General features: G+C 37.2%; 1 protein-coding gene across 13 annotated transcripts in view; it reads right to left on the reverse strand.

Annotated features, from left to right (window-relative positions):
- NPAS3 (neuronal PAS domain protein 3) overlaps positions 1-13,282 on the reverse strand; it is an 845,028-nt gene that overhangs the window by 222,206 nt on the left and 609,540 nt on the right. For all 13 annotated transcript variants that reach the window (XM_081290034.1, XM_081290035.1, XM_081290033.1 and 10 more), the window contains one exon: positions 10,872-10,961. In XM_081290034.1, the coding sequence (XP_081146160.1) occupies positions 10,872-10,961 (90 nt within the window). The remainder of the gene's footprint in view (positions 1-10,871; positions 10,962-13,282) is intronic.

The following is a 13,282-nucleotide window of genomic DNA, read 5'->3' on the forward strand; positions in this document are numbered from 1 at the left end:
AGCTGATGCCCCCAAACAGTTCAAAATTAGTAACATCATGATTCAGGATTGTCTATTTTTCCCTCAGCTCACTAATCTATGCTTCTTTTATAATTATTTTAAAAGGCACTATCTGATTTCCTGAGCACCGCCCCAGGTGTTCTTGGTGATAATGAATGGATAAACATATCATCCAGTGTCACAGAGCAGTTGTGACATTTTAGAAATATCTTCAGTTCAACTTCTAATTTCAATGTATGCTACACCCAAGGTTGCAGGCCTGTGCTTTTTCTAAAGAGCTGAATGAGTCCCAGTAATTGTGTGATTTACTTGTCTGCTCAAGTGAAAAGGTTTTGAATTGTAGTGGAATGGCATGGTCTTTCTTGGTCTTTGCAAACCTGCAATGTCAATTTTAATTAATGAACCGGAAAAATTATGGGTTCTTTTATTATTATTTCAGGGAGTTGTGCTGGGTCTCACTTCTTATTTCCTTGAATTTGCATCTTTTGGCCTCAGGGAAGTACAGACTTTCTTTCTTTCTTTTATTTTTATTTATTTATTTTGGTACTGGGGATTGAACCCAGAGGCACTTAGTCATTGAGCCATGTCCCCAGCCCTTTTTTTATATTTTATTTAGTGACAGGGTCTCACTAATTTACTTAGGGCCTTGCTAAGTTGCTGAGGCTGGTTTGAACTTGTGATTTTCCTTCCCCAGATTTTTCTGATCCACACACATATATAGACAGGATGTCACAAGTATGCCTGACTTATGCCATGCAGCACTATAAAGTGATCCTGGACAACCAGAGTTCACTGGAGATCACAGTGTGACCATGTTTCCCTCTTTCAATGACCAAGTTGTGAACAACACTCCCCTGACACTTGGAAACCAAGGCTAATCTGATCCTAATGTTCATAAGGGGGGTGGGTGAGGCCTGCTTCATATTTTTGTCTATCAGCAAAAACTCACTTTCCATTTTCATTTGTGATTGATCTCAAAATGCAATCCCTCTGAACACTATAATTTTTGTGCCTCCCTTCCCCCACTTACTCCCTAATGATTTCATCTGACATTAGATAAGGATTCTCTACATAGACATTTAAAGGCAAAAAAGGCACTCACCACTTAAAGGAATACTTTGTAGCACAAATAATCTTTTATCTAGTCATTTAGTAATTTTGCTAGCTTAACATTTCTTAAAACAAAGCAGACCTGCACATTTCATGGGAAAGAACCACATTAGAGCTCATACTACCATTCCTGTTTTCTGGAAACATTTCTCTGCATCTCTCCTAAATGTAGCCAATAATGTTTTGTGCAAATGTTTTTAAACTCCTAGTAAACATCAAGTTTAACAATTTTGAACTTTGATTGATCAGATAAACACATCTACTAAAGGATGGTAGGTAGGGTAGTTACAAATATCTGAAAGTGATATGGAGTAATAACAAAACACAGAGACTTGTGAAACCATCTCTATTGTATATATTCCTTAAAACCTTAGCTCTTTCCTAACCGAAAGACAAATCAAATCCATACTGTCTCATATCGAAGCAGTGCTAAAAGAATTGTCTGTGGTCCCCAAATAGTACTTCTATGGGGGAGAGAAAGGCCAAAGGGAAGAGGTTCCTTAATGTAAAGTTTGATACTCAAAAACCTAGACAAAAAACGAAATGGCATCTATGATAATGGCTATGGCATCTTTGTTACCTGACATCCAAAAGCTGTATTACTGACACACTTCTGAGATTTATCATATGCCATGCTTGGCCCACAGGTATTCTGTGTTACCTCAGCCAAGGGCCTTAAATTGCCCTGAAGGCATCCAATTTCAGACCTGGACACAACTTCTTTCTGCATACATTCCCTTGCTCTCAAAAAGTTTGCATAGTTATTGAAAGCAATAGATTTAATCTGCCAGTGCATTAAAAATTAACAGCACAGGAGAAAGTTTTTGTTTTGTTATTGAATGTGGTAAATTTGCAGTTGTAGGATGCTGAAAGGAGAAGGAAACACCCCAAGGAAAACCTGGTTTTCTGTTTGAGTGAATCATTTTGGAAAGTATTGCTATTAATAGACAAAATGCAGTAGGCATGAAAACCAAATTAGAAAGAAACCAATTCCAAACTTCAGATAGGTATGTTATAGACATATTTACACAAACATATATCAAAAGATACCTTAAATAATTGACCCAATTGCTACCAATCTCTTTAAAAATGATGCTTTATCTTTTTTTAAAGAGATTACATTTTTAGGCTGTCACCTAAAGAAGAAAATAGGCATGAGAAAGATAAAAAGCTATAGAACATTTGTTTTCCAAAACCAGTATCAGTTTTTAGGTCTTCAGCCTAGTTAGAACTTATGCAAAATCCTAAAGTCAATTTCCTTATTATATTCCAACTGAAATTATCATTGAAATTGTTGCCACGTTACTCCTGTCATGAAAACCATGTCTTCTTATGTAAGACCTAAAACCCTATATAGATTGAATGTGTTTATGTAGAAATGAAATTTGGATTTCACATGAATTTAACGATTTTATGACCTCCTTCCCAGAAGGTCAAGTTATTTCTTACTCTTCATATGAGCAGTTTGCATTCTCTCATCATTCACACAGGGTCCAGGTTCACTGAGAAAGGAGAGTGGGCTTAGGTGCAGAGGTATTTCCTTTTTTGCATATATTGTCTATATAAGCACCACATTATGGACAGAAATTATCTTTACTTTCCAACTTTGCATAATAAAATAAGTCATTAAATTAATACTATATAGAAAATACTGCTTGTCAGGCAAAGAAATGCACATTGCTTTCCAGAAAACTAGGGACATTACATTGCCAATGCCTGCATGAATAATACATGGGTTAATTCAGAAAAACATCATTTCATTATTTAAAAATGAATAAATTACAGACTTAGAATGATGGCTAAATTTTCTTAATCTTACTTTTGCTTAGTGCTCTACTTCAAAAATGAAGCTGAAAATACCATTTTAACCACACAAACAAAATGAGCTGGCTCCTTAGAAAGCATTTTTTGGACATTAGATTTCCTTATCCATAAAATGAAGAAAATCTCCATCTTTCTTTTTCCCTGGCTCACTTTAATTCCAGGAATTAATAAGCAATGTAGAAGTTCCTCAATTTATACATTTGACAATTCTGAGCCTATCTTGAATTGTCCTGAGATTCTGTGATGCAATCTAACAAGAAGAGGCCTCTTCGCATAGACTTCCTATGTTTTAGCCTCGTTGCCTGGTAAAATATGTTCAAAGGAATAAGTCAGAATAACATGATTCTCATGTATGATGATGCACATTTCTTTCACAGAAATTGGTCTACTCTGAAGAACCTGTGAAAGATCAGTCCCATTTGGGGCCTGAGGAAGGCATGGAGAAGAGAAAGAAATGCACCAGTAATAAGAAATTAATTTGGAGTTAAAATAAGTAAAACATCCCACGCAGTGCATTTAGGCTGAGCATAAAGTGACAGGCAGCAGATTATTCTACCGATTTCTAATGCTGGAAATTCGGATGGCATTTACTAGCATAACCTTTCAACTCTGAGCACATCAATAGAGGCCGACAGTGGCTTGAAATATGATTCCTTGCAGATAGCATATCCTCATTCATCTGACTGTGCTGCTCTGTGCTCCACTGCACAAACAGCGTCTCACCCACTTCTGAGAGGACACTAATAAAAAAGGCATCAATTTTCAGCTCTAGTACTACTGTGATCTCTTTATATGTTCGACATCCAACATTAAATTAAAATGCTGTTATAAATCCTACTTTCTGAATCTGGAATGAGTGTTGGGTTTTTGTCGCATGAGACTGCAGCAAATCTTGTCAAAAGCAAGGAAGCACGTCTTGTTCACTCAGAATTAATGTTGTGGATGAAAGAAGGAGGTAAAAGGGGTTGAAGATGGTGAACTGAGGGTGTCAAAGGCAGTGGGGACTATAGCTTCAGGGGGCCAAACCAGGCAGGGAATTTGCTGCCTTCAAGAAATGGCTAATCAAGAATTGTAATTATCAACGACAAGCTGTGTGGCAGGAAGATTACTGATAAACAGACACGCACATACACACATCCATATATATCAACAGAAAAAAAAATTAAGCATAAAAAATTGTCAATTATTCCTCTCTGATAGAAAAACACTTTCCCATACACCAGCAGTCCTGAAGAAGCCTCATGGACTGCATCGAATTTCTACAGAGGCTGCCACTGGGATTCATAGCCAAATATCTCAGGGTAACACATTACCTGGGGCTTATACCATTGTTGCATAATTTTAAAGGTATAAGATAAATACCTAGGATCACTGGATGGTAAGAGAACAAAGTTAATAGAAAGCAACATGTATGGCTTAAGACACTTTCAGAAGGTTTCTGTGTCAAGAATTTAGGGGAGGGGGAAAAACCCCTATAAGCAAGGGAGAGAAAGAAACAAGCTAGCTTTCCCCATTTTGCTTAAGACGGCAGCGTACCATAGAAGAACATTAGGGAATTTTCCTACTCTTTTTGATAAAAAAGATCCCTACCACTATAGATCATCAGCTAAGAACTATGTGAACTAAAAGGCAATAAGGGCTTTCACAGATACAGAGCACAGAGCTGTATTCTTCTGCCTGACTCATTCATAATTATGGATGAAATAAAGAGGCGTGTTTGCCTATTTGCCGGGGTGGGGTGGAGGGAAAAGGGGGAAGAGCGAGCTGTTCAATATCTGGATCGAACAGAGGAACTTTTTCCCCCAAGGATCCTGCCGGGAGGAACCTTGACATGCACAAAGTCAGAACGTAGACAAAGTTGCCCTGGTGAGAACGATAAGGTCACCCGTGGGATTGCTGAGATTATCTCTGTCAAGCACTCGGACAGCATGCAGTCAAATGATGCATCATGCAGTCATTTTCGGGGGGGAAAAATCAATTTCTTCACCAGGTCGCTATTTGCTTTTCAAAGTGCCCTTGTAGGCCTTCACCACCAAGCATTTATCAATTTAAATGTTGTAAATTGATAATGTGCCACTGTGCCTTGTACTGTTTCTGAATTATTTTGATACTTATATTTTCTCAATAGTCTCCAAACCCTCAGAGCTTCCACATTCAAAAGGGCATTTTTCTTTGTTATATCCAGAAGTGATGAACTTTTTATGATTAGTATAGGAGAAAAATGCAGACTTACTGATGGAAGGGGAGGGGGCATCACAAGCTGCAGAAAATTACACATTTTTTTTCTTCCTTTTTTTTTAAAATCAAGGTATGCCTACTCAAAAGACTTTGAAAAGGGGGGCCTTAAAGCAACATCTGCATTCATTTAGGAAAGGAACCCAGTTATCCTAGCATTGCATAAATTTAGAAAACAACTGTAAAAAACGCCAATGATGGATGTACTTGGTTCCATCACTGCAAGCCCTCTGTTGTGTTGAAATAATAATACCTTTTTTTGTCTCTATATTCCAGCTCTCTAGGATGTGATGATGCCAAACAAGAGCAATAACTTGTAAGGAAAGTTAATGTCTTCTTTTTTTTCACCTCACTAAAGAAATATATATCTTTTACAAGCACAGAAGCGAGAGTATTAACCACATAACCTCAACTTGATTTGCATTGAAAAACAGAGAATGGAAGAGTTGAGGCTTGCACTTTGGAAAAGCAAAAGAAAGACATGGCAGTTGCAAAGCATCTTTAACCTCCAGTGATTTATTGGCCCTCGGCCAAGTTATCAGGGGAATCTAATTCTTCTTTATTATTCAAATAAACCACATTTGGCACCATGGTTCCCTTTCAGAATAGCTTCACAAATAGACTGAGCTCTGTCATTTATTTGACCTTGTACTTGTGTGCTGTGGCTGTAATTTTATTTGCCATTCTATATAACAAATGCAGAGAAATCTAAAATATGGAGATGAACAACAGGATGGGGAAAGGAGTTTATGATAAATATCTGCATGATTAAAAAAAAGACCAAATTTAAAACAACCATTTACCCTTTTTCACCTTCACCTCTTTTCGCCCTTATTTTATTTTATTTTATTTTTTTATTGGTTGTTCACAACATTACAAAGCTCTTTTTTTTTTGTTTTTTTTACATCTATTTTTTTAAAATTTTTTTTTATTGGTTGTTCACAACATTACAAAGCTCTTGACATATCATATTTCATACATTAGATTGAAGTGGGTTATGAACCCCCAATTTTACCCCAAATGCAGATTGCAGAATCACGTCGGTTACACATCCACAATTTTACATAATGCCCTATTAGTAATTGTTGTATTCTGCTACCTTATTATATCGGCAGTCACCCTGTCCCTTTCAGCAAGCTGCCTTCAAACAGACCAATCTGTAACCCAGTCTGCAGCCACCTTCTGGCTGACTTTAGATCTCCAGGAAATATCTGATATGAGGGTGGGGACATGTGAGAAGAAGGGAAGTCACTCATTATGTGGAGGAGGGTGGGGGGTGATTAGAACACATTTCAAGAGAGGCTTCAGCTGGTGCAAAGGGTATTTTTTTTAATGATGTCACAACCTTAAAAAGGGGGTTAATTTCCCAGGTTGAAAACATTCTGCTGGCATAGCTGTGCATCACAATCATCTCTCAACCTCACAAGGATAAAGGTTTTCAGAAGGCATGAGTCCATTTTTATCCTCTGCTAACTGAGACCCATGTCTTCTGCCTCTGACACCTATACTGTTATGGTTCTCATGAGGATTTAGAAGAAAATGCAGTGTTTGAGGGTGGATAAAAGGAAAGCTGATTTTGAAACCATGTAAACATCAAATTAGCCAATGCTTTTGAAAGGCCTAAATTCCAGAACTCTCAAAATGATCTTTAGCCTAGCCATGACTCACTGTGGTGATGCTGTCAGCTTATGAGATTTCTAAAATGTTTGTGTTTGCCATATGTGTCATTTAAGTCTTGCTGTGCATGTGGACTCCAGTGGAAGCAAATTTATATGTCTATAATCTATATGTTAGCCTCTGTAGGTATCCTATATGAAATCTATTTTCAGATTTCAGGTCCAGAAAAACTGCTCTCCTTGAAAAGCAATGATTCCTTATTTTTGGCATTTGATTCTATTTTCTTTTTTTGCTTTGGTTGCCAGGAAGCTCACAACTAAATCTGAAGCTTTATTAGGCCATTTATATCCTGTTTTATAAATGCATCTATTTGTGTTCTCCTACTCTGTGGCAACATATTACCCATTTTTGCTTATTTTTTATTCCCTTGTTCTATGTGGACATCATTTTTTATTGCAAATGTTTATTTCAAATCCTTTGTGGAAAGAGAAGAATATAAGCCAACATATAAATATTTCTCCAAACTTTAAATTCTGTATAAACTAGAACTGCTTTTTATTTATCATGAAATGTCCTTGTTGGATTCTTTGGTGATTAAGCCCCTTATATTTTGGAAGAGATTTCATAAAAGCTGGGTACATTATCATTGTTACATTTTCAGCATTAGGGAATCTATTCTATTTTCTTTCTTTATTTTCATTTGACCAGTTCCATCATAGCTAGGGAGCAGAGTTGTCTGGCTAGCTCTGAATGCCATTGCTAGGGATAAGAAGTCTTTTAATCTCTATGTAAACCAAAATCATCCTTAATATATGGGGCTCTTCCTTTAGGAGAAGGCCTCATGGTGAGTAAGTGGGAGTCATTTTTACCTAGGAAAGCAAGTCCACAATGCATACTTCTACCACCTAAAACCACTTCTTGGATGTGAAGTTACGTATCTATCTGACTGCCTGGAAAAGACAAAAGGGCTGCTGAGGAGACTCGAATCTTACCATTGCTTACTTCATTCCTTCACCACAAGCACATGACAGTGACCAGCACACAGTGTCCTGGACACCAGGAACTCTCATACTCAGTGTCGTGCAAAAACAAATGCATTCTGGCTGGCTCTGTACCCAGGCTACACCACCAAGCTCAGCAGAAGTTTCCCTACTTCACGGTTTGTCTCATAAGCCAAAAACAAATCCTAATTGGCATAAGCCATTTTAAAGCCACCATATTTATTTACATGTTGAAAGAAAATAAAACTGAGGATGGAATATCTTGAGAGTTAGAAATGCAGACATGGCTCCGCCCTAACAAACAGAGATACTCACAATACTCAGCAATTTCTCTGGGTAGGTCTTTGTGGATAGAGGCACATGTTTTTTATTTAACAAAACTGTTTTAAAAGGAAAGGAGGGAGCATAACTTTAAAAACTCCTTATCGCTATCTAGAATATGGTGGAATAACCACTTAGCCAAAGTTGTAGAACACAAGCAGAGCATTCAGTCCAAATTTTAGTAATGGTTGTGCTCCCGTGCATGTGTTTGTATTGGTAGAAGACCAGATGCTTAACTGAATGACTTAGAATATGTTTGCGTATTTCCCTGAGGCACCCTGCAACCTCCCAAATGGCTTGAGAACGGTATGTCTCAGGGATCTCCAGTTTCCTAGTATGACTTGGTAGCTTAACTGGTTTGAAAACTCTTTTCCTAAGTTTCAGCATTTAAAGCTGTATCATAATAGGCCATTTTCATGTTAATCTAGAACTCCTCTTAAATTTCAGTTTTGAACTCTACATAGATTGGTATGTGAAAAAAAAAATCACTTTTTTCTGACCCCTCATCATTTCAGTTGTGTAATATTGCCAAATGAAGACTTTTGTCCTATATCCCAGCCTCAACACTGCAAGTGTCCATGAGAAGGAGAAGGTAGCAGCGCACGGAGCCAGGGTCTGCCTTGGGTAAGTCAAGATGTTGACTATTGGTGCACACTTTTAAAGCCACCACATGCAAAAGCAGGAGCTGAGTGCACAGAAGTTGCCAGATCCTGTACCATTTCTACATGGCTACTTTCTTTTGCAGAAACCTAAATTATTTATTTCAGATTTAGGAAAAGATTGACTTAATGCTATAGTATAGAAGCACAGAAATAAACTGCATTTAAGGAGAAACCAGCACAGGGTTAAAGCCAAATTTTTCTTGAACAGATGATATTTCAGATGGCCACACTATTCCAGATGCATCAATTTCCTTGAAAATCCAATCCATATATGTGCATATGCTGTGCTGGCAGGAGGACTGACTGAAATGGCCAAAACCCAAGAGCTAATATTCTTTTGGCCAGAATAATGCAATTATTATTTTCCTAGCTATCAGTCTAAGCATACAGAGCCATCTGTTATGCAAAGCAAACATACACATCTCAATTACAGAAAATGCAGTTGCCTTGACAGAATTTGGATTACACCACTAACCAGGGCTGTAAAATGTGTTTGGAGCTAGTATATAATGGATGCTTTTCAGGAGTTCCCTAATTAGCATTTACCTGCTTAAACTAATTATTCATCCTTCTTCTTTACTGGCTTATTAAACTTCGTTGGATACTCCACATAAAACAGATGAATATGGGCATTGCAGAACAACAAATAGTGGTGTTTCCAGTTCTATACAGTATTTGCAACATGGTGGTGCACCAATTTCAAAATTGAAGATTCTCACTACTAGGTCCCAAGCAGATTAAGACAAGGCTTAAGGTCTATTAAAGGCTATTACAAAACCAGAGATTTTAACAAGATACAAGAATACTAATACTGAGTTAACAATAGCTCAGTTTTTATCGCTTGGTTTGCTAAAGTCCACAAAAAATAGAATTCTCTGCACATTACATCTGATAGCGTGTATGTTCTTAAAGGAAGCATTAATGATGGTTCCCCGTGTTTGGATTCTCAACAGTAAATAGTCAAATTTGGCAGTGTTTCTCCTCCTCCCCCAACCCTCGTGAAATGCCAAATCTCTTCTCTCTCTATTATTTTCCAACGTCTTTCTTGATTTAGCTATTACCCAACAAACTCACCAAGAGCCAGCCATGCTAGATGCTCCCTTAGAGCTGTGCCAACTTTGAGAAGCAGTGGGTCTGGGTGGGCCCCACTTAAGAGGAGAGAGGCGAATCTTATCTTTAGCTTCAGCTGCAAGAGGCAACTGATGAGAGGTAGATTATCCAAGTTGGCAGATTGTCACACACATATAAAATCCCTCCCTCTGAGGCTAGGCTGTTTTCCTCCTTCCAAACCACCAGATGAAAAGGGTCAAACTTAGCCAATTACCTGTACAGGCACAAATACCCAGATGCTTAGCACTTTTATGGAGAGAAACATCTGGATAGTTAGCTGAATGGTAAACTTTACTTCAGGATATTCTGGCATTCTGTAGATGCAGCCCGGGTCTTGGAATCCAATGGAACTAAAATTTTTGTGTTCCAGGGGAATATCAAGAACTGAAAACCAGGATGTTGTCACTTGCCCCATCAGAATCCATCTTCTTTTCTTTTACCCTCTGATAAACACATATGAGCAATTAAATAACAAACAATGAAAGACTGCCTTATTTTATGAAATTGTCTTTCAGCATTAGGAAGCATTTGCAAAGGCAGCAAAATATATCCTTGCTGGAACCTTCCCTGCCACACATTTTAATGGTCTCTTTCAGAATTTCTTGACTCCAAATGACTCCTGCCATTGTGTCAGCTCCCAGGATAATGCAGGGTACTCCATAAACATCCAGTAATAGGACACAAGGGAAGCACTATTAGTGTGTCCCTCTCCTACTGGGCACAGAGGTTTCAAAGTTCAAAACAACCGAGGGAAGAAACTTCATTTGTTCTCAATAAATTAATAATGATCCTTAGGGGGCAGGGAGGGGAACTAAAGTTTTTGAGCACAAGTTTATTCTGACAGGTTTCTCACTGACTTAGTGAGTCCGGTAGAGCCCATTAAATAATAAATTTGATAATTCATGCTAAATAGAATATCCGTTGAAGGAAAAACATGAGGCAGAGAGAGCCTTCACAATTTGCCACCAAGAATCTAAATGTTTTCACTTACTTGTGAGAGGCCTAGGTAGATGGAGACTGTTTCGGAAATATACAAAAATTTTCCTTCTTGATTTAGTGCAAATACAAAGCCATCCAGGGACTGCAGGAAAAAACAAACAAACAGATAAATAGGTTAATAAATACATCTGATATTTAATTAACAAGGCAACTGATATAAAGCAACACATGAATTTAAGACCATTTCTTCTTCATATGCAACCCAAGTTCTAAGATCTTTCAGTACTGCATTATATGTAAACGAATTCAGACACCTGAATCACAACTATAAACTTTTCTTTATTTCAGGAACTTCCTTTGGCCTGCATTGTTTTGATCGAGATACATTACATTCACATATAAAATAAGGTTGTGATGATTTCATAAGATTTCATTCACCCTTATTTTGGGGGGATTCAGTGGTTACTTAAAGTAAATCAGCAAGATATTCTCTTAAATAGCTGAAGAGGAATGGAAATTGAAATGGAAGAAAAAAAAGAGTTTCTATAGGAAGAGCAAGTAGGATCACTACTTGAACTACTGTGGACATCAATAATTTAGTAATTAATAGAGGATTATGCCCTCCTTATTCTCAGTGCTTATTGTGTTAGAACAAATAAGAAAAGTCAATACATTATGGGTGAATGTTTACAGGCTGAAACCTTGCAAACTGCTATCCTGTTTTGCAGAACTCAGTATTAAAGTTTTATTGTGATAGATCTAGTTTCTATTAGAACTCCTGAACACAGAAGAAGAAAGAACAAAAGAATGAAAGTATCTGCACATCATCTGTAACTACTGAAACCTCAGACCAACTTTTTAATTGGAGAGTTGCATTGCTAGTTCGACAAATGACGTAAATCATCAGGTCTCCAACTATAAGCCACCACCCAAAATGGAAATACATTTGTTTGAATTTCTTGTGGTCCAAGCACATTTTGCAGTTTCCATCATCCTTAAGTCTTTTGTTTTGCTTCATTTATTTATTTTTTAATAAAGTGGATTGCACAAGACTTACTTGCAACACTAAGGATTAGTGGCATTGGCAAAGGTTGTGAATTTGCAAAATACATGTAAGCAAGATATGGGGAAGCACTAAATTAATGACATAGTTTTTAAATACAGAAAGGTAGAAAAAGTACATAAAATTCAGGTAAAATATCTATTCCTTCAAACCCCAGAAACAATACTGAATTTAAAAGAATGTGTATGCACACAAATGCTATGGATTGAATGTGTCTCCCAAAGTTCATATGTTGAAAACTTAACCCTCAGTGCAATATAGTGTTTAGAGATGAGACCTTTAAGAGGTGATTGGGTCAAGAGGACTCTGTGCTCATGAATGGATTAACGCTGTTTTTGCTAGAGCAGGTTAGTTATCTCAAGAGTGGGTTCCTGATAAAAGAATGAGTGAGGTCCCCTTCCTCTTCTTCTCTCAATTGCTCTCTTGTCCTCTGTCTTCTGCCGTAGGATGATGCAGTAAGAAGGCCCTGGCTAGATATGGGGCACTTGACTTTGGACTTCACAGATGCTGCAACTATAAGAAATAAATCTCTCTTCTTTGTAAATTACCCATCTCAGGTATTCTGCTATATCAGCACAGGACAGACTAAGGCAATGAAATACATGTATTTGTGCATATATGTTTAGATATATGTATTTGGGCATACATGTGTATTTATTTATATGCATACATAAAATGTGGATTTTCATGTTTTCTGACTTCTTTTCACTGCCCCACAATGGATAGACACTGTAGCTGGCAACAATCGTATCCTTTGATTTAGTGAGTTGTGAAGACAATTCAAGTTACATTATATTGCTTCACAAAAGAGTGAATTACCCAATAGAAATTTTTTTAGGTGAGACAGTAAAATAATAACAGCTTTTATTTATTAAGCAGTATGTGCTAAGCAGTATGCATGTATTTTTAAATTTTCAAAAATATCATCTACATTTAATATACAATGAAATTGAGGTTTAGTGAAGTTAGGCAACAGCCCATCCTTAGTTGAGTTTGATTTTGTGTCCTAATAGACTCAATAACTATTCTGTTTTCTACTAAAAATAAACATTGTCTAATTGATATGGGTGATTTCTGAAAAGACAAATATTCACAGCATTTCTTAAGTTAAAATATTTAGACTAAAAGGCATCCTATGACTTCTTGAACTGCATCACTTGGTTCAAATGATAGATCGTTAGGGGAAAAAAAAACAAACCAGAAGTGGGATGACAAAAGAGTTTATAAATCATTTGCACAAGAGGTCACATGGTCACCTTTGCTCTATGGTATTTCCCCTGGAACCAACTGTGGGGAACAAAATACTGTCTAAGAGATATGGGGTCCTTATCTTTGACAAACTGCCAAACTCTCTAGGGCCTCGTCAGGTCTAACCTTTCCACTGTAGAATGTTTTATGCC

This window comes from Spermophilus citellus (genome assembly GCF_964194105.1).
Source record: "Spermophilus citellus genome assembly, chromosome: 4".
In the NCBI taxonomy this organism is placed as follows: Eukaryota; Metazoa; Chordata; class Mammalia; order Rodentia; family Sciuridae; genus Spermophilus; species Spermophilus citellus.